The 25,895-nt window shown below is 40.1% G+C and overlaps 1 protein-coding gene across 1 annotated transcript in view; it reads right to left on the reverse strand.

Annotated features, from left to right (window-relative positions):
- The window catches only part of Su(Tpl) (Suppressor of Triplolethal), a 471,359-nt gene that overhangs the window by 223,312 nt on the left and 222,152 nt on the right, over positions 1 to 25,895 (reverse strand). Inside the window, exon 2 of the mRNA XM_067149282.2 lies at positions 15,480 to 15,527. Within this exon, the coding sequence (XP_067005383.2) occupies positions 15,480 to 15,527 (48 nt within the window). The remainder of the gene's footprint in view (positions 1 to 15,479; positions 15,528 to 25,895) is intronic.

Raw genomic sequence — 25,895 nt, forward strand, 5'->3', positions numbered from 1 at the left:
AAAAACATTCAGTCCTACCTCTTGCTCCATTTCTCTCACTGTGAATACTGACACTGACAGCTGCTGCAAAATGCAACACCTTATCTCCACACTGTACAGCTTGGGACTTTCCCTCACTATGAGAAAACTTCCTGCATTACACCACGCCTTCTGCCTTCATATCTTGTTATTTAATCACTGTTTTATTTAAAAAAACATATCGATACACACCGGTATACATGACAACCATATTTCAATTTGATTACGTACTCTTTCAGACTATCTAAATGTAATAAACTAAGATAAAATTAAATTAATGCGACGTACTAATTTTCTTCGAGCTCGCACACAGTCCAGTGAGTGCGACGGTTGCTTCTCCAATCAACTACGTCTGTGTCCACGTGCAAAGCCAAGGTGCTCCGCCTATTTGTTTACACCAGGATTAAACTCTCGTGAAAAATCATATATAACTTCAGCAGCACCGTCCTCTAGCGAAGATGAGTGGCAGCAGTACAGAGCATACAGTGTAATGAGTAATGACATTGTTCTGTAGTTTCAGAAGCTCTGGAACGCTTTCTTTAACCCGTCAAAGCCCAATGTGACCTACAGACGACAATAACATTTCCTGCTCATCAGGACGCCTGAACTTCTCTGCCTATCGGAAGTATTTAAAGAAAGGTCTTATAATTTGAAATGGACCATTTTGAACTTGCAGAAAGCACTGGTCAGTCAGTTCTCACTCAGATAAAAGAGGAAACAGACTGGATTGATGTGGAGAAGCAAAGTTATTATGGTATAGAAAGCGTGCGATAAAAGGTAACTTTATTTTGCATTTTATGCACGTAAATTGCTAAAATGTTCAGTAATGAATGTGACACATTATATATTATAATTTAAGGATGCGTTATTGCCGCGAAAAGGCATGGTGTCACCTATAGATGACACTGGTCACATGAAGTAGGCCTTTCCGTCCAGTTTCAGTTATGAATAGTATCCGATATTCACTTCGTGTTTTCTTTCTCTTTTCAGTGTTACACTGGATGAGGTACTAGACATGTTCGAAGAAGACTGTAATAATGCACCATCTATAGATGTCATTATGTTTCCTCCAAATGAAGGACATTTTACGGATGAGGAAAGTGGCGATGAAGTAACTAATTCTGTCGATGTCCATCCCCTTCCTGGTAGAATATTGAGTTTGACAGTGGAAATAATTGCGATATCAGCAGATGATGGAACGCGGATACCTTATAATGAAATGCAGCAAGCACCTGGTCTTTCTGGGGCAAATAAACCGGCATCTTCCGAGAAAAAATGCAATATATTGTGGGCAGCTACAGAGGGGAATTTCATTTTCCGATTGGATGAGGTGCCGTGCATGAGGAACCTTCTGAATATAACACACCGCAACTCTCTCCAGTTCAGTGTTTTGAGTTACTGTTCACTGAAGAAGAATCTCATTGTGAAAATGTCCAAGCTATATGCTCCACTCAGGAACCACGTATTAGACATAAATTCAGATGATGTGTGTGTTTATATCGTTGTACGGCTAAATGATTTGCAAAACTATAATTATGTTTTGAGAATTAAAATTAGATGTTTTCAATAACTTAGTTTCCAACAGCATGAGAAAAAATACATTTCCAGAAATTCATCAGTGTTTGCATCCTTCAGATAATATGAATATGCGTATAGCTACTTCAATCGAGTTCATTCCTAACTTGGTCTATCTCATTTCGAGACAATCCTGTCATTGTTCGCACTTGGCCGCGCGGTTAGAGGCGCGCGGCTGTGAGTTGCATCCGGGAGATAGTGGGTTCGAATCCCACTGTCGGCAGACCTGAAGATGATTTTGGTTTCCCATTTTCACACCAGGCAAATGCAAGGGCTGTACCTTAATTAAGGCCACGGCCGCTTCCTTCCAACTCCTAGGCCTTTCCTATCCCATGGTCGCCATAAGACCTATCTGTGTCGGTGCTACGTAAAGCCACTAGCAAAATAATAATAATAATAATAATCTGTCCTTAATCCCAGCCTCCCAGTAAAGCGAACACCTTTTCCCTGGGTGCTGTCATACGCTTTCTCTAGACCTACGATACATAACTGTCTATTCCTCTCGTAGCACTTTTCAATTCCACGCAAATTGAAAATGTGATCTGACAGCACACCCCTGTGGTCTGCAACTACACTGGTTTTCATCCAAATTACTCTCAACCACTGATCGCACCCTCCATTCCAAAATGCTAGTGAACACCTTGCGTGGTATAGTCATTGCAATCCTCCCCGTAATGCGCGCCACACAATATCTCACTTTAGGCTCTTCAGCAACATTTTGCAATAATTTCATAATCACACCTTTTCACTTCCATATTCCGAGAAATAAAACAAATTGTAATGTCATGTCATTTGTCATGAAAATCCCCCAGCGGTTAAGACAACTGGTGGGATTTCAGCAGGACATATCAGATCAGTTGGATTCAAGAGGCCAGTTAGATTGCATAGCCATAGATCTTTCCAAAGCCTTTGATAGAGTGGAACATGGAATATTATTAAAGACATTGGAGGGAATAGGGTTGGACGTAAGGGTTATACGTTGGATAAGAACATTTCTAAATTCAAGGGTTCAGAAAGTCAAAGTAGGAAATAATATATCAGAGGAAGAGAAAGTTTGGAAGGGAATCGCACAGGGTAGTATAATCGGTCCGTTACTTTTCTTAATATACATAAATGATTTAGGGAACAATATAACATCAAAAATAAGATTGTATGCAGATGATATAATTGTTTATAGGAAAATAAATAACATTGAGGATTGTTCAGAATTGCAAAGGGACCTTGAAAGTATCCAACAGTGGGTTGAAGAAAATAATATGAAGGTTAATGGAGGCAAATCAACTGTTACAACATTTACAAACAGGAGCTTTAAAACTGAATTTGAATATACCTTGGATGAGGTAGTTATCCCAAGATGGTAAGTGCAAATACTTAGGTGTGAGATTTGAAAGTAATTTGCACTGGAAGGGTCATGATGACATTGTTGGGAAAGCATACAGATCGTTTACAAGTCATAATGAGGCTACTTAAAGGATGCAACAAAGAATTAAAAGAAAAAAGTTACGTAAGTATGGTTCGTCCATTATTGGAATATACAAACAGTGTTTGGGATCCTCACCAAGAATACCTAATAAAAGAAATAGATAGTGTGCAGAGGAAAGCAGCAAGATTTGTTAACAGGGGATTTCAGGAGAAACAGTAGTGTATCAGAAATGTTAGAGGAACTTGGGTGGGAAACTCTAAGTAAGAGAAGGGAGAAAACTAGACTTATGGGATTATATAGAGCCTATAGAGGAGAAGAAGCATGGGGAGAAATCCGTGAGAGGCTTCAGTTGGAAAATAATTATATTGGCAGAACTGACCACAAGTATAAAATTAGAAGGAATTTTAGCAGAAGCGACTGGGGTAAATTTTCATTCATTGGGAAGGGCGTGAAGGAGTGGAACAGTTTACCAGGGGTAGTGTTTGATCCTTTTCCAAAATCTGTACAGGTATTCAAGAAGAGAATAAACAGCAACAGGGAAAATAAATGAAATGTTAGAGGGCATTCGACCAGTGCAGGCTATTGTAAATAAAAAATGTGTGTAAAAAAAAATCCAATACGCCTGGTCCATGGAGTTTGGACAGCCAAAGTAGGGGACTGCCTGTAGGGGTGAAGTACAGTAGGGACTTCGAGGGCCCTGGGACCGCTACAGTAGCTGTGAAGGCCCTTCAGGAACTCTGAAAAGTGGTGGCAAAAGGGGGCTCTGGTTAAGACGCAGCAGGTCGTTATGCTACTTAGGTTCCAAAATGGGTTAAAAAAAAAAAAAAGTAAATAAATGCAATGTAAATTTTAATCTTATACCAGTTGCATGGTATTATTTGAAGTAATTCCACATACTGTGTATGAGTTGACTATGTTTGTAAGTATAGGAGATATTACAAGTAGAATTTTGTAAACAATATAAATTTATTAAGGATGATCTGTTTATTTAATAGAAAAAAATTGTTAGCATAAATTGTATATTATTGTACTCTAGAAAAAAAAATCTTCTCTTGTTAATTTAAAATTTAGTGCTTGACAATAATAATGTATTTTAGTGTACTATTTGCCACCGAGGTAGACACCTCATTTGCAAATAAAGAGATTTTGATTTGATTTGAAGACGATGTCGTTTCGGAACACACGTAATTTCATTTTTATAGAGAGATAATGCGAGGCAAATAATAAAAGTACCCTAGGAATAAAAAAACCAACATACTGAGAGATTCAGACCTCGAGTGGTTACAAGACAATAGTCACGGGAGGTCAATGCCTGAGATCGTATAAAAATTTAAATATCGTGTGTCTGCAATCATATATCTACAAGCAGATTTAACTGCCGAATCGAAGGCGAGGTCCTCATGCAGAGACCAACAGGAGCGAACAGCAAATAATTAGAGATACTAACTATTTTGTCTTACCCATTTCATTTATAATTTAAATTCAATTTTATAATTAGATATATAATTAGGAAGTTTAGGACTGTGTGGTCTGTTGAATGTAGCACACACAAGATATAGTTTTGCCATAACAGCAGGCTTCACAGTCTCATCTACGCCATATAAAAAGTAAATAAGAAGTAGAAGAAAAGTGGATAAGTTTAGACAGCTTACAAGTTCTACATAAGCAGTTGTTGCAATGAGTAGCTGAGTAACGCCACTGACTGCCTGGCCCCGCAGTGTAAGGGGCAACGCGTCCGCCTGTCAGCCGACGGCCCCGGGTTCGATTCCCGACAAGGTCAGGGTTTTTTTAATTGTAAATGATTAATATCCCTGACCTGAGGACTGGATGTTTGTGTGGTCCTTAACGTTCCTTTTCTCACATTCAACACTCTACACTTCCGCAATTCCAATTACACGCAGGTTCATATCATATGGTGCAAGTATGGAGATCTTTTGTCCCTAGGTCGATGCCCCGAACAAATAGCCTTTAAAAAAAAAAAGTCACTGACTTCTCACACAGGCCGCCGCGGTTCGAATTTTGCCAATGCGCATATGATTTCGAAATGAAAAGTCTCGTCCTTATGGTTCCGAGTCCATGTTAACAATATATTTACACTATATTTAACAAAATATTTAAAAGACTAGATGTTCTTAGTATACTAAGTGCAATACTTTCCAGTTTCTGTTAGTCTGTAAGTAGGAGAGCACCACGATCGTGTGAAATGAAAGAAAGGTGACCATTTTTATGTACATCAAACATGAGGTCTCATCCTGATGTAGTCTACTATCAGTTCCTTCCCAACTGGAATTATTCCAAAAGTGTAACTTATCAAAAGTGCATACATTTGCAGTCAAAAATACAATTGTATACAGTTCGTTTTAAAGTGTTAAAGTTTCACCAAGTACAATATTTCTTGAAAACCTGTCATTTCACAGGCGTATTATGAAAACCCATTTACTGATGCAATGTACAACTAAAATACAACACACAAATATCGTGCACAGCATCACTAGGAACAGCTAGAAACACAACGCGGTAAATACAACAGTTCAACCTCAGACTGGCAGTAGCAAAAATCATAGTAGCGAGACATACGAGATATATTTGAAGTGTTATGAGGAGCTCTTTGTTCGTTTGAAAATTGTTCAATAGGAGCAAAAGAATGAAGCCTATATTACTTCATTTCTATCATCTCAATGATTCAATCCTCCTTACTGAATAAGTTATGTTCACATCACTAAGTTCGTTCTTTACTACTGACCATTTCACGAGTATCTGGGACGGAGTAAAATAGGAAAGTCATGGGTACACTTCCGTTTTTCCTCTGTAGTGTTAGGAAAGGATGATTCCCTAATTGTGCTTCCTCTGAAGACAAAGCACCACATCACCATTTAGGACTATAGGTACCGAGCGAGTTGGCTGTGAGCTTGCAATTGTGAGATAGTGGGTTCGAATCCCACCGTCGGCAGCCTTGAAGCTGGTTTTCCGTGGTTTCCAATTTTCACACCAGGCAAATGCTGGGTCTGTAGCCTAATTAAAGCCACGGCCGCCACCTTCCCGACCCTAGCCCTTTGCCACCCTTCCGTTGCCGATAATATTCGATGTGTTAGTACAATCTTAAACAAGAATTATTTTTAAAAAAAGCTACAGGAAGAGGCAGCGAAGAAGTTACTCATAATGCACGGAACATCGGAGGAACAGACTGCCCATAATCAATTCCTAGACTCACCAGTAAGCGCTGACGGATGTTCAGTTTCATTACGGTAGGCCTTAATTATTTGTTAACAATGAGGTTAAAAATTAATGTAAATCTTACCTTTCATCAAAGCAGCTGTTGAAAATTATTTCGACCGTTCTCGATGCAAACGTTGCATCAACGTAAACCTTTAAAACATTCGAAACACACTTATCTCATGCTCAAATTTCACATACTGCATCAGTCGTATGATTTCATTCTTCAGGGCTTCAAGAGTAAGTGAAATGTTCTTGCATACATTCTACTTTAAAGTTCCCCGCAAATAAAAATCACAGGCGCTCTAAAATCGGGGAAACGAGAGGGCCAAAGTCCACGACTAATTATTCGCTCATCGAACACCTATTCTAATGCATGCATTGACTGATGAGCTGTTACGGACAGTGGCGTTATCCTCATTGAAGTAGGCATACTGCTTTTCTTCCTCGGTCAACATTTCAAAAATGGCTGCAGTATGTTCCGAGTTAACTGTAACAAAAAAGAAAAGAGGGCCAATTTTTCTTCATACAGTAGTCCAACAAACAGAGTTTCTGATCGTGAAGAAGAATTGCATGCACTATAGGTTGTCAGGGTCCCAATACCATGAATTCTGAGAATTCACATACTCAAATTGGAAAAGGCTTCGTCCGTCATACTTGAAAGAGAAGAATCGACAATATAATCACGGACAGATTGCAGCATCCACCGACAGAAAATTACACGGGTAACTGGATCCCGTGATGTTAATCGATAAACCACGGACACTTTGTAAGGGTGAAAGTATAGCATTTTCAGTCCCCGCAACGCCGATCTATGTGAAATACCACACACTTGCGCAAATCGGCATGAAGACTTTTTCGGACGGACATGCATTCTTGCTTGAAAATCTGCAAGCTTCTTTTTTTGTTTACAACAGTCCTTGTTTCTCACCATGTCCTGAGTAACTTGGTTATGTATTGTTTCAAAGGCATCGGAGCGCCACGGAAACTATGTAACAACTTGCAAACGATTCTGTCATACGATTGTTTTTTAAAATGTCTCAACTACATAGAAATCTACGTTGATCACTATTATAGGTCACCATAATGATAGCTAACAAAAATAACGTTCAACAAGTGTACGAATGCAACAATAACTAACAACGTGCGCTCAAGAACTCAAACTAAACATACATTCCGTATGCCTACTGCTAACGATGCTAGCTGTGCTACAGTGGTGTCCGGTTGGCATTTTTATTTTTCACTTAACATCTCTTCAATATGCACTATATGTACCGAACACGATCTAATACGCTCAAAGTTTATTTCGAGTAAAACGCGGTTGTCAAAACTCAATATTCATTCAGAGAAAAGCTACTTTTCATTTCAGAAGTTCATATGACCTGGTCGAGATTCGAACAACGGCCAACTTGGCGAAAGACAGTGAGGATTTCAATCGAATATAACGCCCCCACACTCAAATCGTGTTGGGAGTAATATGAAGTATGGACTACCCCGACCGACTACCGCACGAAGGAAGGCCATTTCAATTGTGAGACGTGCATGAACCAATCCAGCTGTTTCCTTGTCCTTCACACAAGGACACGTGGCAGGTTCAATCCGATGGAAGAATTTCCAGACGCCTAGCACATGCGAATTTGCTATTCTTACGACCTACGTCGTCGCCGATCGCTTAGTGTCAACGGAGAGCACTGTGGAATGTCAGGGACTGGTGAACTACTGCAAGTAGCGAGGAATCACAGTTTGGAAGCGAATGACGACCGTACCGGAGGTTTGTGGGCTGCAATCTCTGCTTCACAGTGGCACACGATTATACTGCCAGTGTGATGTTCTTGCCGGGGAGCTCTTAGAAAAGGCCATCGTTCGTCATTGGTAAAGAAAAGAGGATCATTGATTGCACAGCGGTATGTTGAAAAAGCCCTAGGTCACGTACGCGCACGCTATCTCTCTCTCTCTCTCTCTCTCTCTCTCTCTCTCTCTCTCTCTCTCTCTCTCTCTCTCTCTCTCTCTCTCTCTCTCTCTCTCTCTCTCTCTGTCTGTCTCCTGGCTGAGTGGCCAGCAGACATTTCCTGGGATAATAATGGTTGTCTGTACACAGCCCAGATTTCACCAGTAGTGTTTACGCCCTGTTTGAACAATGAACACTTCCTTGGCCTGCGGTGCCTCCTGGTTTGTCACCTATCGAATATTTTTGTGGAACAAGAGACGACTCCTCCCTGTACGTGATTGTGACTCCGAGCATAAATTGCAACAAATGCGTACGCGTCTGCCGCAGGATAACAGACTCCATGCATGATCATATCAATGCATGTAACCTGCCTGGAGGTCGCCCGGCATGCTACATTAAGGTGTGACCTTAATCTACGCCGGACGTGGGCGTTCAATAACATTGTCAGCAATACTTTTGCTGCGAATCCATACACTAACAAAATTTCGTTTTTATCCAATGATTCGATTTTGGCGAGCAAATATTTGGATCACTAAGAGTACAACGCTTTAAAATAATACCGCTATCTTAAAAGCCATATTTCAAAACCGCGGATATCTTAGGAGATAGCAGTTTAACTTCATAATGGCTGAATAGTCAGCATTCACGTCGTCGGGTTGTGGTATTCCAGTTATGATTCCCGGCCGAATTGTTGGATTTTAACCATTCAGGATAATTCCTGGTTCCGATTTTGCGTGTCTGTTTTGTCCCAAAAGTTCCTTCAACTCGCACACTACTCTTCCCTACACTAGAAAGACATGCCGATTCCTTCTTACGGGTGACAATTTCAACGGAGAGTCGATCTTACAAAGCCTGTACCAAGATGTAACAGTCGTATGATATCATCACCATCATCAGAAAAAATAAATTTTCATGGAAGGGAGAGGCACACAGTCGCACACGTCCCCAATGCACATGTAACACAGCTGAACCTGATCGATCGGTAGTTTTGCAACGCTGGTCTGGCCTGGGTAGGACAGTGCTCCAGTTTCTCGCTGCATAAACCCCAATCCTGCACCTACCGCATATTATGAGAAAACACTTTCTCCCTGGATGTAAGGCGTACTGGTTGCTTATCGATGTGTCGTACATTACGGTAGCATATTGTATTAACCATGAATCGGCTCCACTTCACACGATCAGAACGTCAAGCTTTTTATCTGAAGTCAGTGTTTGGTTTCATAAATGCAATGGTGTTTAAATACAACGTGCGTATCGTGATAATTATGTTCATTTAACTGCGTGTTCGAACGAGTGCTTGGAATTCTAAGAAAGGAATAAGACAAAATACGTAACATCAATCTATAATTTTTATAACATAAAAATCAAAATAATAGGAAGTGATCATTATTTTCAATTTTCGAGCACATATCTGAATTGCTTACTTTTTAGAATTATCCTCCATACTTTTTTAATATTTCTGTATTAGCTTCTTAGATGATCATTGTGAGATGTTAATAAAAAAAACATTTTCAAGTGGAACAAATCAACTATCCAACGTAAAATTAGTTAAAATATGGCGGTGAAAAGTCAACCGAAAGTATTATCAAAGATAATTTTTACATGCACACTCGTACGACTTAGTAACCAGAATGGACATTATTCCGCCCTTCAAAACAGCGACAGCCTCTGCCAGGTTTGAACCAGCAATCTTGGGGTCCAGAGGCTGACATTCTACCACTGATCAATAGAGCGAGCTACTTAATGAATGTAAATTCAAACCAGAATGGATGTAATGTCTGCATTGGTGCATATTATGCAATCCCGACATTAAATTGCAGTGGGGACACTGATATTCACTTTTAGGAAGCAGGATTCAACTAATCATCTCTATAAGCAGAGGGCACGCCCTTCGACATCTTAAAAAAAAATTAGATCTCCATGCTACAGATGGGAATACAACTTTGAATAATTCAGGTGGCAGCAAGTATGAAAGATAACTTCATCATAGTAGCTCTAGTGTAGAGAGCAAATATATATATATTTGTGTACAGTATATGTAAGCAACACGGATTACCACACAATAAAGGATTACGAATTGCAGACTGATAAATTGCGGAAATATGGAAGTTAAGCATTTTACTGACAGCTACTTACAAACAAAGTAAACGAGTACAGTAGAACCCCGATTATCCAAGCTCAGATTAATCGAAGCGCTTTCTTATCTAAGCCAAATCCGCGAGTCCAAAATAGTACATTATACTTTTAATGGGATATTCCTAAAAGTTTAATCGTCAATGTTGTGCCGCGCATGTATATTACTGCGGCAAGGAAACTAGGTTAAGCTATGGTACCGCTTTGAAACGATTTAAAAAATCTTCAGGAGGTTTAAGGTGTAAAATATTGCTAAGTGATTATTTTTTGTTACCTTCTTTAATTTTATTGTAACTTCAATGTACGCAGGCCTACAGTAAGAGAAATAATTCATACAGTGTTAAAAATGGAACAATAATACGAATTACATAACATTTATATCTATTGTTCAGACCGCCTGGTGGTTATGATGGTTAGGGCGCGAAGTCTATGTGGTCAACTTCGTGGTTAGCCGGTTTGAGTCTCGTTGGTCGAAAAAATCCCACCATCAAAATGTTGGCCGACAGGGTAGAAATGGTGGTATACAATTTTTAATCACTAGAGTACATGCCAAAAGCCTGGGCTCAATTCCAAACCTCTCCAGTTTTCACAAGGAGTGAGGGAATATGGCTGGTGATGGTGATTCGTCCGTCAGATGGACACGTTAAGCTTCGAGAAGAACCCCCCCTCCTTGTTTTTCGACAGGAGTAGGCTATGTGCCGACCACGGGTTCTATCCATTCTTACCATTATGTACCGGTATCACTTCCAGTAGCGACTGGTGGTATCTGAAGCTGGGTGTTGCACCAACATTTTTAGTGTCACATTATTAGGCTATAGTTTACAGAAATAACTAGAAACTCCATTATCGTTAAGTAATGAACTACATTCCCACTAAAACTGTAAAATATCTGGCAATTACAACTCAGAAATAGGAGGCTAATTATACACTAACTACAGTTACTCTTAATAATAATGTTATTGGCTTTACGTCCCACTAACGACTTAAGATTTTCGGAGACGCCGAGGTGCCGGAGTTCTTTTCAATGCCAGTAAATCTACTGACACGAGGCTGACGTATTTGAGAACCTTCAAATACCAGCGGACTGAGCCAGGATGGAACCTGCTACGTTGGGGTCATAGGGCCAGCGCCTCAACCGTCTGAGCCACTCAGCCTGGCACAGGTTCAGTAGTTATTTACACGGCTGGTTCGAGGGCAGAAGCGAAAGTAGGGGGCGCGTTCATCGTCGATAATAAAGAGGTTTATTTTTCCACTACCGGAAACTTGTAGCATGTTCACAGAAGAGCTCTATGCTATCTCTGAACCTCTGCGGTACGCGTTGTCCGACGAACGTTGGTACTTTCTGCTCTGTACTGACTCGTTGAGCTCGTTGTAGTCTATGCATGTTTCCCGCTGCACCCTCCGGTGCAGTATAACAACGCACTCCTACTTACCGAAGGCAGAAGCTCCCCACGGTGTGTACTTGCGGCCGTCATCTGTCCGTAGTGCAAATTCTTATGGAGTGCGCGACATGGGTGATCTGCGCCGGCCCAAACGTGAACGCGAACCCCTCCATTTAGGCTCTTCATGTAAGTAGGCTGTATCCAGGACTTTAAATCCTGAAGCGTTCAATCTTATATAAAAATTAAGGAATGTCCACCATAGATCTTTCATCGAGAAATATTTTAAATCAAGAGGTCTTATTCACAACAACGATCATTTTAAGATTTTATGAATACAACTGTTAGTTCCCACGAACTTTATCATCAACAGTTTAATAAACAATTCAACCATTTTTATTGATTCTATGACTTGGAACTTTAACAAAGTTTGCCAATATTTTATTTTAAATGCCCTATCATACAATATTGTTTTTAATGTGTCTTTCCAATTTAATATGTAATTTTGGTATTCTTATATATTGTTACAGTTTATTATAGTTGATGTCCCTTAGGAGACGAAACATGTACTGAATCTAATAAATTATATATGTATTGAATAGGCGGACCACTTAAATATAATATTTAAGTTAATCTTAAATATTCGCTATTTGATTTATAGTCAATACGGGATTATCTAAAATGAAGCTGTTAAAGCTTGTTACATGCAATACATTGAGACATGGTAAACACACACTAACTACGATAGCTCGATAGCTGCAGTCGCTTAAGTGCGGCCAGTATCCAGTATTCGGGAGATAGTGGGTTCGAGCCCCACTGTCGGCAGCCCTGAAGATGGTTTTCCGTGGTTTCCCATTTTCACAAAAGGCACATGCAGGGGCTGTATCTTAATTAAGGCCACGGCCGCTTTCTTCCCACTTCTAGCCCTTCCCTATACCATCGTCGCCACAAGACCTATCTGTCTCGGTGCGACGTAAACCAACTAGAAAAAAATGTAAGTGAAGTCGTACGGAGTATAGTGATGTGAGCATTGGCCAATTAGCGCGTTTCATAATCCACCGGGGAGGAGCCTCGATGGATTTTTGCTTCAACGAAGTAAGAACAATGGGGAAACTGTTACTGTCACAGACTGTGGTGGTTACATCTCAAAACTCACGGGCTAAAATTAGTTACAAACAGTATCAAAACTAGCGACTACAAACTGGCAGCTAAAGTAAACATTCTAATGAGTCTCAAAATTCACGACTCCGGGCAGCAGGTGCTTGCGACGAACGCATGAGGGATGAGGTGCTCTGTGACTCACGCTTCCCTTACGACAGGCAGGGGATACTGTGGATGTTATTATGCCATCCCAACCAATAGGGGAAAAATAATGGCCGGTGAATTAATGAGACCGAGTTGTATTATTATTATTATTATTACTATTATTATTATTATTATTATTATTATTATTATTATTATTAAATACTTTTCTGTTGTGTTAAAGGTAATATAATGCATTTTTTACCTTTCACATAAATTTATAATAATGACTTGTGGCCTCCGCACAGGTCTTGTGCAGGTCCTTAGAGCTGAGGCCGTATAGGTGACCTGCACGTCTGTGAGGATAAGGCCCTACCTAAGATGAAGTCTAATGGTGAAGAGGGCACGAATACCCAGTCCCCGAGCCATATGGATTAACTAATGAAAGTTAAAATCTCTGACCCGACCCGAAACCGAACCCGGGACACCCTGGATCCCATGGACCAAAGGCCAGCATGATAATTTATGCATGCAGCCCGGACGACATAAAATTAAAGTAGGTATATTGCCCGCTGCTTGTTAAAAGAAACTGGCAGTTGGTAGTACTGGAGCTTAGTTCCATTATGCGGCCAGAAGGCGGCATTTACTTGAATAAGGAATTTTATTTAGAGATTTAAGATCAAGACAGTCAATTCACTCATTTAGTTTCAGTACTTGGAGATCCATTTGGAAAAAAAAGCGTATTTCTATGTTTCGTAAGAGTTCATCTATTCGCTTATATCAATAAATCATCTACCCGGCACACTTAAACCGAAAAATATTATTCCTTCTGTGCGATATAACCGAATAATATTTGAAACTCATTCTATTATTTAAACTGATTACTCATTCGATTATTTAAATAATCGGATGGTATTCGATTATTAAAAATATTCCATTATCCCATCACTAATAGGGTGGACATTTTATCCAGTCAAAGAAAAACTATCCCTGCTCGTGAGTTTTGAGTGGCTCATGTAGAGAAACCTGTTCTTACTAATCCTCTTCCTGGAATTCGGAGTTTAGAGACTCGTGAGTTTTGGGACGACACGATTGTGGTGGTGGTTTTAAGAGGAAGTAAAATCATCAGTCACGAAGGTCATCGTGTACATCCCACCAAAGCAGGCGAACGAGAGTACGACAGCACCGACTAACGTTAATGCGTGAGAAGGTACCGTGCGCTATGATGAAGTGTGTTGGTTCTCCTGTATTCAAAATGCATAAGTCCAGCTCTCTTATCACCTTAACTCCCTTCTTTTGCGGCAAGGGATATTAAAGCCCCACAATGGGTGATGAGCGTTAAAATCTCCACATAAAAGGAAAAGGAGGCGAGATCTGGTCTATAAGTTTTAGAAAAACATCAAAGTTTTGAAACACTGTAAATATCCAAATTTTTCATTTATGTACATCTTAATTTATACATATAATTTAATGACAGTCCTTCACAATATTTTCATTTCACTGTGAATTTACATATCACTTATATTAGGAGGCTGGCCTGGTGGGAAATAAACGTAACAAACTGTAGTTTTGACAGGCAACGAAACACGTACTGTTACTGCCTCGAGCTGGGTTTTTAGTGGAACCACTTCACTGTAGGTAACAGAACGAGTGACAATACCAACGCCAGGTTACCATAATCCCATTCTGTCGAGTATAATCTAATGATTCTCAAGACATGGTGACGTGATAAATGAGAGTTTCTTGAATACAGACTATAATCGCCGAGAACCGACTGATTAGCTGGCACAGGTCAGTACGATGCCTATCGTAGCAATTGCAATTGAGGCAATGGGTGCAATAATAACTTAAGTCTGAAAACACTGGTTTGAGAAAAACATCAAAGTTTTGAAACACTCTAAATATCCAAATTTTTTCATATATGTACATCTTAATTTATACATATAATTTAATGACAGTCCTTCACAATATTTTCATTTCACTGTGAATTTACTTCAGCCGTTATTGCATAGACTGACAATCAGCACTTTACAATGGCATTTATGGGTAGTAGATTTGTTCAGAACAATATCAAATTCATCAATATATGAGTAGTATTTAATGATAACTTACGTTATTTATGGATGAAATTCTTATGTCTGTTTGGCCGTACGTATTATCAGAGGTAGCCTACCTACATTACCTCGAGGTTCTACTGTACTCTTTTTAGAGTTTATTAAGTATTTACATATTTCATCAATCCAGGAATAGATAATAGGAAAAAGTACTCTGTGCTTTTAATTTAGGACAGATTTTCAAACTGCAGATGTAATGCAAAAAACTGGTTTCAGAAGAAAACAAAATTTATATCCAACGCTCCATAAATTCGTATCGACATATTTCACATTTGGTAATATAAATATTATTTCTTATGTTGAACGTTACATTAATCACAGCAGTGAAACCTTTTCATTTTACGAGCTACCACGTGAGAACAGTAAGACACTAACATTAATTAATGGCAACCTAATCTCGTACGCAGAAAATATTTAAAAAAACACAAACTCACCCCTTCGTTTCCTAGGAACTGTATCGTCGGGTGCTGGCTCGTTCTATTCTGAAAATTAAAAAAAAAACATTGATACAAAATGTCAATTAAAAAGCTCAGTCTGACTTGAAACAACTCAGCTAACAAAATATGTTACATAGAAAACAATATAAGGTAAAAGAAAGAGATGCCGTAATATCCCAACAATTTAGGAGTATTTTCAAAACATTCCAAATACACGAAGTCCCAAGGACCTTTCACAATGTACCACAGTCCTTTGTAGTTGTACGAGAAACTTTGACTTACACAGTTTTGGAATTGGACGACTCTGTATGTAAGAGTTCAGTCTGCACTTTGCTCAGTATTTAAAAATAATAGTATTTCTGCATCGGTTATGCCCACAGTAACAAGAAAATGCACTATATCTTATGGAGGGGGTTTGTGTCAAGTGATATTAATTATCTCTGACTAGTGACAATACAGACAATACAATCTATTGAGTCGTCCAATTAAGAGGTTCCCGGTGATACATATTCCTTGGGCCAATGCCAACAAATATAATTAGTTGTTTAGAAAATGTGGTAAAAGCCACTGCAATATTTGTTTGAAAATCAGTACTGCAACAAAATCATGGAAGTCAATTTCCTGAGCTGCTCCAAAACTCTGAAAAGTCCTGGCTGTATAAAATAGTTCCAGACCTTCGTGAAGTCCCTAACGTCCTTTACAGTGGTGGTATATTTTCAAAACTTTTAAGTCCAAAGCATTCTTCCTTACTACAGCGTTCTGAAAGAGGAATGATTCTGCAAGAAATGTGCGGGAGGGGGGGGAGGAAGTTTCTAACTCTGCTTCAATATTTGAAGAGCCACTGGTTTGGTTTTTTACAGTTTACATCGGTCTCCTTTCTCTGGCATTAATATCAATTCAGGGTCTACGGATGATCCCGAACATTTTAAATACAGCATTGTATTCGCACGTCAAGAGTTTCCTTTTCCTTGGACAAATTACAATATTATCTAACATACGATCGGATAGTAAGAAGTAGCGTCCGGACACAAGGGAAAACAAAGTAACTTTCAAAATCAATAATGAAACAAGGGGAAAATCTTAGTGGAATAAATTGAACTAACACTATAAAGATGAAAGATGCCAAGGATTTTTGTTAAAGCCTTTTTTCCTTAGTGGCGCAATGTGAAAAAAATATGTGTTTTACGAAGAAGTGCTGTCTGAAGCAGATAATAATGCAGCTGAAAGGGATGAAGAAGCACTTTCTTCACAACTGAACGGATTCTGAATTCAGAAGAAAATGTTTGTTGTTTATTGACTTTCTCTTACTTTTTTCAATGCTGTACTACTTGGTTATAAAATGTTAACTACCATTTTTCACTAACATATAGAATATACGGTATGCCCCCCAAAAGCCTCTTAATTCAAAAAACGTTAAAACTTACAAAACTGCATAAATATCTGAAACTACATCAAAACTAAGTATGTCCAAAATATATCCCATTACATACAATTTCCTATTTATTATGTAATCTTTCCAGGATCATATCAACCCCAAAACTATTGTTATCCTATGCCATATACCACCAAAGATGTGTTCATTTTCCAAATGGAAATGCAGGTTCGGAATTGGACGACTCATAAAATAGGTGTTTTGTCTGTACATTACTCAGAATTTTAAAATTCTGTATCTGGCGTGTCTACAGTAACAAGGAAATGCATATTCTGATTTTCCATCATCTACGTATGTATGTATGCATGCATGTATGTATGTATGTATGTATGTATGTATGTATGAATTGTTTGTATGCACACTAGGTGAAAACGGCTGAATAGAGTTCGATTAAAATCGGTATGTTAAGTCGGGGAATGAGACACTACGATCTAGGGTATAAATAATGTAATTCACGCTGCGTGAAATGGAAGTTTAGGGGAAGGCCTTAAATGTAATTCTTAAATATCTAAGTTATTAGTGGTCCTATCGATATACTACGTATAGGACATAACTAAAGCTATTATACACGGTTATTCAGCTAAGTTTTCCGCCGCAAATATCTTCTGGTCCGTTAAGGATAGGTAGGTATTGTTTTCAAATTCTTAAATTATATTAAGGGGCTCATAAAACAACTGTCCAGTTCATCTCCTTCACACAGAGCTCGATAGCTGCAGTCGCTTAAGTGCGGCCAGTATCCAGTATTCGGAAGATAGTAGGTTCGAACCCTACTGTCGGCAGCCCTGAAGATGGTTCTCCGTGGTTTCCCATTTTCACACCAGGCAAATGCTGGGGCTGTACCGTAAGGCCACGGCCGCTTCCTTCCCACTCCTAGCCCTTTCCTGTCCCATCATCGCCATGAGACATATCTGTGTCGGTGCGATGTAAAAAGCAACTAGCATCTCCATGTACGTAATTATCAAGATACCAGTAGCAACAGTTTTTTTTTTAATAGGACTATACTAATTTCACTCAGTAGAACAACTAAGAATCAAACAACAAATTCAGCGATGTGCTTATTTTGTAAATCTGACAAGCAGGCGTACTTCTGGAGATACTAAAGGGTTTCATACGTGCAGGCGTTAGACAGAAAGCTATGCGCCAGTCGCTCTGGTGTAGAGGGCATGCAGCGTGACTCACGACTTGTTGATACACACATATTTCAACCACTTTTCGAACGCCTGTACATTTTCCTGCGCGACGGAAGTGGTTGAAATGGGGGGTGGAGGGTGGAATAATGCTCCTAAAATTAATACCGGAACCACTTTGTCTAAACAGCTGTGTATACTAGCAGCACTGCCAGTTTTGAGTACGTCGATCTTACGTGTTGGTTTTAAGGAGGACCAAAGAGTCCAGCAATAACGTTCTCCATTAATTTTTGCATCTTTTTTTTTTCCAATGACCATGTCATTCATTGGATTTTGAAGTAGTTTATTTCATGTACCTACTGTGTAAGGATTATTGGAAGTATAGTATTGCAGTTTCACTCTGTTACATCGTCTCTTTCTGATTCAATGTCAATGAAACAAAAGTTTTGTAACTCCGAAATGATACACATCTCGAGGCCCGCTCAAGATAAGGGCGAGGTATGAGTGTTTAACAAGACGTTGAGCCTCGCAGCATCACAGCGGATAGCGAATCACTTTCTGTCTAAAACCTACACATATGAAACCCCTTAATATCTCCAAAAGTACTAGTCGGATTTGCAAAATAAGCAAAACACTAAACTTGTCGCTCGATTCTAAGTTCTACTGGGTGACATTAGTATGTCCCATTTTAAAAACAAAGTTACTACCGGCTTCTCGGTAATTACAAAGGCTAAAATAAGTATTTATACATAGGCCTATATGGTTTCAAATGGTACACAAACGGGAATTAACGGCAAGCGATGTATACGAACACTAGAGTTGCACTACAGTTTGACGTAATTGTGACGTACAGTGGGTGTACGTACTATATTTCCTGGTTTATGACAAAGTATTGTTTAACGGCACACAAAAATAGTTTTCATACAGTTAGATCTCAGTCATGTATGGTATGTAAACGTCGCCGACTAACTGTTCAAAACAAAGCATTCATCGATTATCCAGTAGTGCCTGTAACTACAGGGAATGGGACGTCGATCGTGTGAGTTGAAGACAGTTGTGAAAGAAAAAGTAGTTTCCTTATGGCAAGAGGGACTTAGTTACAGAAACATTGCTAAAAAAAAAAAACTCTCGCATGCTACTGCCCAGTATGTTGTGAACATATACAAACGTACAAGATCTACGGCGAATGTCTGGAAGTCCTAGAGCTCAAACGGGCCGAGAGTCGCGATATGTAGTAAAAGCGCGCAATAACTCGAGCGTGAGCGCCCGAATGCTTGCTGAAGACGTCGCAACAGCAACAGGCAAGGAAGTAACACCTTAAACGATAAGGAATTACATTCAGAAGCAGGCTTAAAAGGCAGAGCGGCAAGAAAAAAAAAGCAATAGGGTGAAGAGACTGGAGTTTGCTTGCGCGTATCTCGACAAACCCATGGAATACTGGAAAAAGGTATTCTCGAACGAAAGCAAGTGTAACCTTTTTAGACCTAATGGGCGATGGTATGTGTGGCGTAAACCAAATCAAGAATTTGGCCCTAAGAACATTGTACCAACTGTCAAGCATGGCGGAGGTCATGTCATGGTGTGGGGATGCATGAGCTACGCTTGGGAGGGAGACCAGGTTGTTGTTGAGGATAATATGACTGCCACAGCATATGTGAACAAACTCCGTGATAATTTGCTGGCCAGTGCTGTGAAATTAAATCTTGACGACTCGTTTTTTTTTTCAACAAGGCATCGATCCCAAGCATACGGCTCGTGTAACTGATGTTCGCGAGCAATATCCAACGCGTCCACAATCCCTAGAAGTCAATTCCATAGAAAATCTATGGGCATTGTTGGAGCGAAGAGTGAGGAAACTTATATGCTCGTCAAAAGACTATTTCAATGATAATCTGAAGAAGGAATGGTCGAAAATTGATGCCGAAACCACATCAAACCTTGTACGCTCCATGTCACGGATGCTTCAAGCAGTTATAAATGCCCAGGGAATGCATACGAAGTACTGATTATCAAAATGTGTGCGTTTGAGGACAGTGTTTCAACAAGTATAAACAATTTTGCGAACAGAAAATTACATCCGTTTTGTTCTGTTGTAAAGACTGCATAATTTCTATCCGTAGGTGGTTCTTCACACTTCATTAAAATGTAATTCATGTACTAGGGCATGAAGTATTTGTGTTTTCATTAAATATATGTCGCAAGCCACACATGCAGTGTATGAATACTTATTTCGCACAATGTACGTACATAATTGAGATTAATTGAACAGTGTTTTATGGGCCTGTCAACACAAATAAAGAATTTTAAAACATAATGTATATATTTTTAACGGATCAGAAAACATATGAGGTGGACAACTTAGCTGAATAACCCTGTATAATTAAAATTTCCGATTATTTATGTCATACATTTTTACCTTACCGGCTATGTAACAGATATATTAATGAATTTCACTTATTGTTGCAAAGTCCAAATCAAAGCAGAACCACGAGGAAACAGGTGAACAGACTTTACTGAAAATCGGTATGTAAAGTCAGGGCAGAAGGCACTGCAGTCTAGACTAGACCTGGGAGCGGAGCGAGTAATACCACGTAATACCGATTAGCAATCCGGTTGTAGTGGTAGAGCGCACCACCGATCCCCTCCGCTTACACGGAGGACCAAAGCACAGGGTAGCGCACGACATGTTTAACAAGGGAAGACCACGACGTTCGGATGCGGGTTATCTTCAAACTTTGTACACTTTTAGTAGTCCATTAGTACAAGATATTGTTCAAATAGTAAGTAAGGCGTACTACTTAAGCGTTTTCGACAAAATCGCAAGAGAATTTACGCGTCGAATATGTACCGGGGCGTTGCGGTCACGAGCGCGAGATGGCGAAGGTCGAGTGATTACCGTTCAAGCTCCGTAATCGCTGGTTCACTGGATCGAGTCCCGCTCATCGCTTTTTTTGTTTTTGTTATTTTTTGTTTTTCAACACTAATCATATTCTTTCATATATATTGCAGGTCAGAGCGTCCAGGTTCAAAGCAGTTCCGGGAACCTTACCCGATTTCACCGTCAGATATGAGGGATTTCGCAAATCACGACAGGCATACATTTTCAGGAAAACTTTATGCATTTCGTCGTTACTTGTTGATAATTATATTTTTTTTTTTTTGTAGTCCGCCTCTGTGGTGGAGTGTTTAGTGTGATTAGCTGCCACCCACGGAGGCCCGGATTCGATTCCCGGCTCTGCCACGAAATTTGAAAAGTGGCATGATGGCTGGAACGGGTCCACTCAGCCTCTGGAGGTCAACTGAGTAGAGGGGGTTCGATTCCCTCCTCAGCCATCCTCGAAGTGGCTTTCCGTGGTTTCCCATTTCTTCTCCGGGCAAATGCCGGGATGTAGGCCCCTACCCAACGTAAGGCACCGGCCGCTTCCTTCCCTCTTCCTTACCTATCACTTCCAATCTTCCCATGCCTCCGTAAGGCCCCTGTTCAGCATAGCAGGTGAGGCCGCCTGGGCGAGGTACTGGTCATTCTTCCCAGTTGTATCATCGACCCAAAGTGTCGCGCTCCAGGACACTGCCTTTGAGAAGGTAGAGGTGGGATCCCTCGCTGAGTCCGAGGGAAAACCGACCCTGGAGGGTAAACAGATTAAGAAACAAGAAAGAATGAAAGAAGGAAAGAGACACTTTTTGTAACGATAAACATTAGCAAAGAGCCAAATAACATTGGAAATCTAATAAAAGTTCATGCAAATACAACTTTTTTTTCATTATATTACCTTTGAATTGTAATATAAAAGGAAAAAAAGACAAGCGGGACTCGATCCAGCGAACCAGCGATTACATAGCTTGAATGCTAACCACACGACCACCACCGTTTCGTGCTGGTGTTCGCAATGGACCCGGTACATATTCGACGCGAAAACTTCTCTTGCGATTTTCTCGAGAACGCCTTAGTAGTTAGTATATGTACAACTTACAGTACTACCTGCACATTATCTTGTTCTAATGGACTACTAAATGTGTACAATGTTTGAAGATTCTCCGTGATCCGAACGTCGTGGCCTCCCCGTGTAAGATTATTGCACCTGTATTCAGTCTATATTTCCTCCGCTTGTTGTGTTTTGTAGATAATGCTAAGTATATGAGATAACTGTGGTATTAGTTTGATATTTATTCCCATTTTACACGGTATTCACGTTTTAGAATATTTAAGGAACTGAATACATTTTTACAGACATTTGTACCACAAATGCCAAGAAAACCGTCTGTTGCATGGCAGTTCTTTGAAATTAATGATAAAAATCAGCTAAATGCAAATGAATTTACGTTGCCATACCAATAACGCATTTAAACGTGCCGCCACATTACATTCACTCATCCGGGTGATGACGTCAAAACAACTGCTCCGCTCCGCACCGCTCCGTCCCCACCACTAGTCTAGACAATACTGTAAATAATGTTATCCACGTTGGACAAAATTGTACTTAAGGGGAAGGTGCCTAAAATTTACTTTCGAAATATCTATGTTATCGGTCCTATCGAAAAGTACTACATAGCAAAGGTTAAAGAATACAATTTCCGATAATTTATGTCTTATACAGTTTTACCGTACCATCTATGATAACGGAATTGATTGAATGTGTTGCTTTGTCAGTAACAACGCCGAGCATTGCTAGCATGGAAATATTGTTCAATTGTGTGAACTGATGTTGGTTTTCTACGATTACCCCTTGTCAACGACGGGTACTACAGCTAGTTAAGCCTACATTTTGGGAAAAATTTCAAAGTGTTATTTTTCTGTACGGTATTTAGAAGCGTCGAGTGATCTGTCAGATATGTTTCAAGTCTTTCGATTCAGAAATAGAATTCCGGGCAAATACATGTGTTCCCTAAATCACACTGACACAGTTACTACCACCACTGATCTGAATTTAGCGCAGTCGTCCGGGTGGAAGATTACCTATCAGCTGTTTACCTAGTATTTTATTACATAATTTCAAACAATTTAGAAATTTAACGAATACTCTTCAGCCACTTTCTCGCGACATACAAAGACGACGGAAAACGCAGTAATTTCTGAGAGGACTTTTCCTCTTGGTGAAACTCACAACCTGTCTTAATTCCGTTTACCACCATACCATTGCATATTGTCCATGTCACAACGATGTTGGGCAAAATACACCCTTGCCTTACCTTTATCGATTAATACACTCATGTTCATAAAAATAAAACACCTTGAAAGACTAGAGATAGGAAGTCCATATTCACACATGTTAACGATTAGCATTTCAGTCACCTAGGTCCAGTATGTGTCCTGTTGCCTAGTAGGCACTGATAACTTGTTACATGCGTGATGTATCGACGCGTGTAAGACGCGAATGGCGTCCTGGGGGTATAGCCATCCAAGCTGCATTCAAGTGGTTCCACAGGTCATCTTTGGTGGTTTGCACTGGGTCACAGCACCGTACCCGTCGTTTCACTATATCCCACACATTTTCGATTGGCGACAAGTCCGGTGATCGGGCGGGCCAGGGCAACAGTCTGACATCCTGTGACAATAAGGCGGCACGTGTTCGTGCTGCAACATGTGGTCGCGCACTGCCCTGCTGAAATATGGCGTCTGGGGTGTCGTGCAGAAAGGGTATGGCTACGGGTCGCAGGATGTCATTAACGTAGGTCAAACTGATCACAGTGCCCTGGACACGTACCAACTTTAATTTGTGGTTGTACCCAATAGCACCCTACACCATAAGGCCTTGAGTTGGAACTGTATGTCTTGTGCGAATGCAGTCAATTTGATGCCTCTCCTCCTGTGCGGCGAACCAAAATGCGTCCATCAATGTTCAAACAAACAGAACCTGGATTAGTCCTAAAAAATATCTGCTACCATTCCTGTCCCCAGTGACGTAGTTCCATACACCACTGCAGTCTAGCACGTTTATGCACATTTTTTTGCTAGGGGCTTTACGTCGCACCGACACAGATAGGTCTTATGGCGACGATGGGATAGGAAAGGCCTAGGAGTTGGAAGGAAGCGGCCGTGGCCGTAATTAAGGTACAGCCCCAGCATTTGCCTGGTGTGAAAATGGGAAACCACGGAAAACCATCTTCAGGGCTGCCGATAGTTGGATTCGAACCTACTATCTCCCGGATGCAAGCTCACAGCCGCGCGCCTCTACGCGCACGGCCAACTCGCCCGGTTTTTTGCACATTAGTCAAAGGTAGGCGGTAACGCAGACCGTAATAAACGGCGACGGACAGTCACTCCTGACAGTGTACGATGTGTTACACTGTTCCACCATGACGAATATAAGACCTAGTGTGAGGACTCAACCATTACAGCATCGTAGTTTGTGAACCTGCCACTGCAAGCGATTCTATCCATCACGTGCTCCAGTAGTTCCGGCAAGCCGGGTATAGAAAAGTGCAGGAGACGTTACTGTGCGAGATATTTCAGTTAATAAGTTGAATTTTCCTTGCTTTGAGTTCCTGAACTCAGTTCATTGTGTGTTGTGCACTTTAATCATGTACATTATGTGGCTTGATTAATTTAATAGTTCAGCATGCCGCACTGTTTTATGCCTAGCTGTAAGTCAGGCTATAGTACCGTGGTTGATATGCGATTTTTTCACCGCCGAAGGATAGAAATCAATTTGAAAAATGGAACAGAATTATTCCACGGAAGGATACTGAGTTAATGCGTAATAGCAAAATTTATCACCTTCATTTCTGTGATTTCATAGTAAAATCAGATCATTTTATAGTGAGTGGCGAAAAAGTGGATATCCCTCATGCGAGAAGGAAATTACGTCCAGGAGCTGTAAGTCACATTTTCCCTAATTTGCCAAAATATCTTTCAAGTAAGACGAAGTCCCGTGAAACTCCCACAGGAAAAAGAACCTAGACACCATCAGGGAAAGAAGAAAGAGGATTAAAGACGGGAGTGCAGTTGCGAATGGGGGATTAAAAGGCCACTCTAATGTTGATCAACATTTGGGTCTGGGTCGTTCTAGTGTACTTTCTGATGCCGAAAGACAATATTATCTCTCGTATGTTAATCAGATGCGTATGTTAGACCCGAATGTGGAAATGCATAACAAGACAGTGAAACAATCAGTGGAAACTTCCATTAAGCAAAATATTGTGGTTCCAGATGCAGTACAAATCGAAGATTGGGAGAGCTCAGTTCCTGAATTTGATAGCGCAGTTCGAAACTCTTCGACTGAGAAGTGTTTGGCGTACCATTTGGCTGGGCACGTTTTTAATCACTCTCTTAAATTTATCAAGTGTTCACCCTGTGAACAATTTCTACGTGAGAATAATCCAAGTAAATGTTCAGTTCTCACCGAAATAAACGACTATGGTTCAAGCAACAATTGTTTTTAACCCGTACTTCGAAAAGTGTATGCGACCTTATTTTCCACTCGAGAATGTAATTCATGGAAAACTGAACTCAAAATCGACGTGGGGCGAAATAGTTTTTGATTGTATCGATTCCATAGAAGATATTTCAGTTAATCCTTCAAGAGCTGGCTGTTGCCTTCAGTATGTTATGGATATAATCCCCAGACTTGTTTATCATTATCAAAAGTGCCAATTTTTCTTCAGAACGAAGGAAATCCGGCGAAATTCACAAGCTCGAACATCCGCCAAATCTTTACGTAAGCTTTCGAAAGTCCAGTAACCGACAAATTGAGTTTGTAAGTAGAGTATTACCCTTAAAGAGTTCATGGGTGCATCATTGATTATGCTGGGAGTTAGGTGTTATTTATTTGTATGTACACTCCAGTAATCTGTGCTTCCCGCAACATATGAAGACCGTAGCTCTTATTTCCGTGCATGTCTTTTTCCATAAGACCA

The sequence above is a fragment of the Anabrus simplex genome, chromosome 1, assembly GCF_040414725.1.
Source record: "Anabrus simplex isolate iqAnaSimp1 chromosome 1, ASM4041472v1, whole genome shotgun sequence".
Taxonomy (NCBI): domain Eukaryota; kingdom Metazoa; phylum Arthropoda; class Insecta; order Orthoptera; family Tettigoniidae; genus Anabrus; species Anabrus simplex.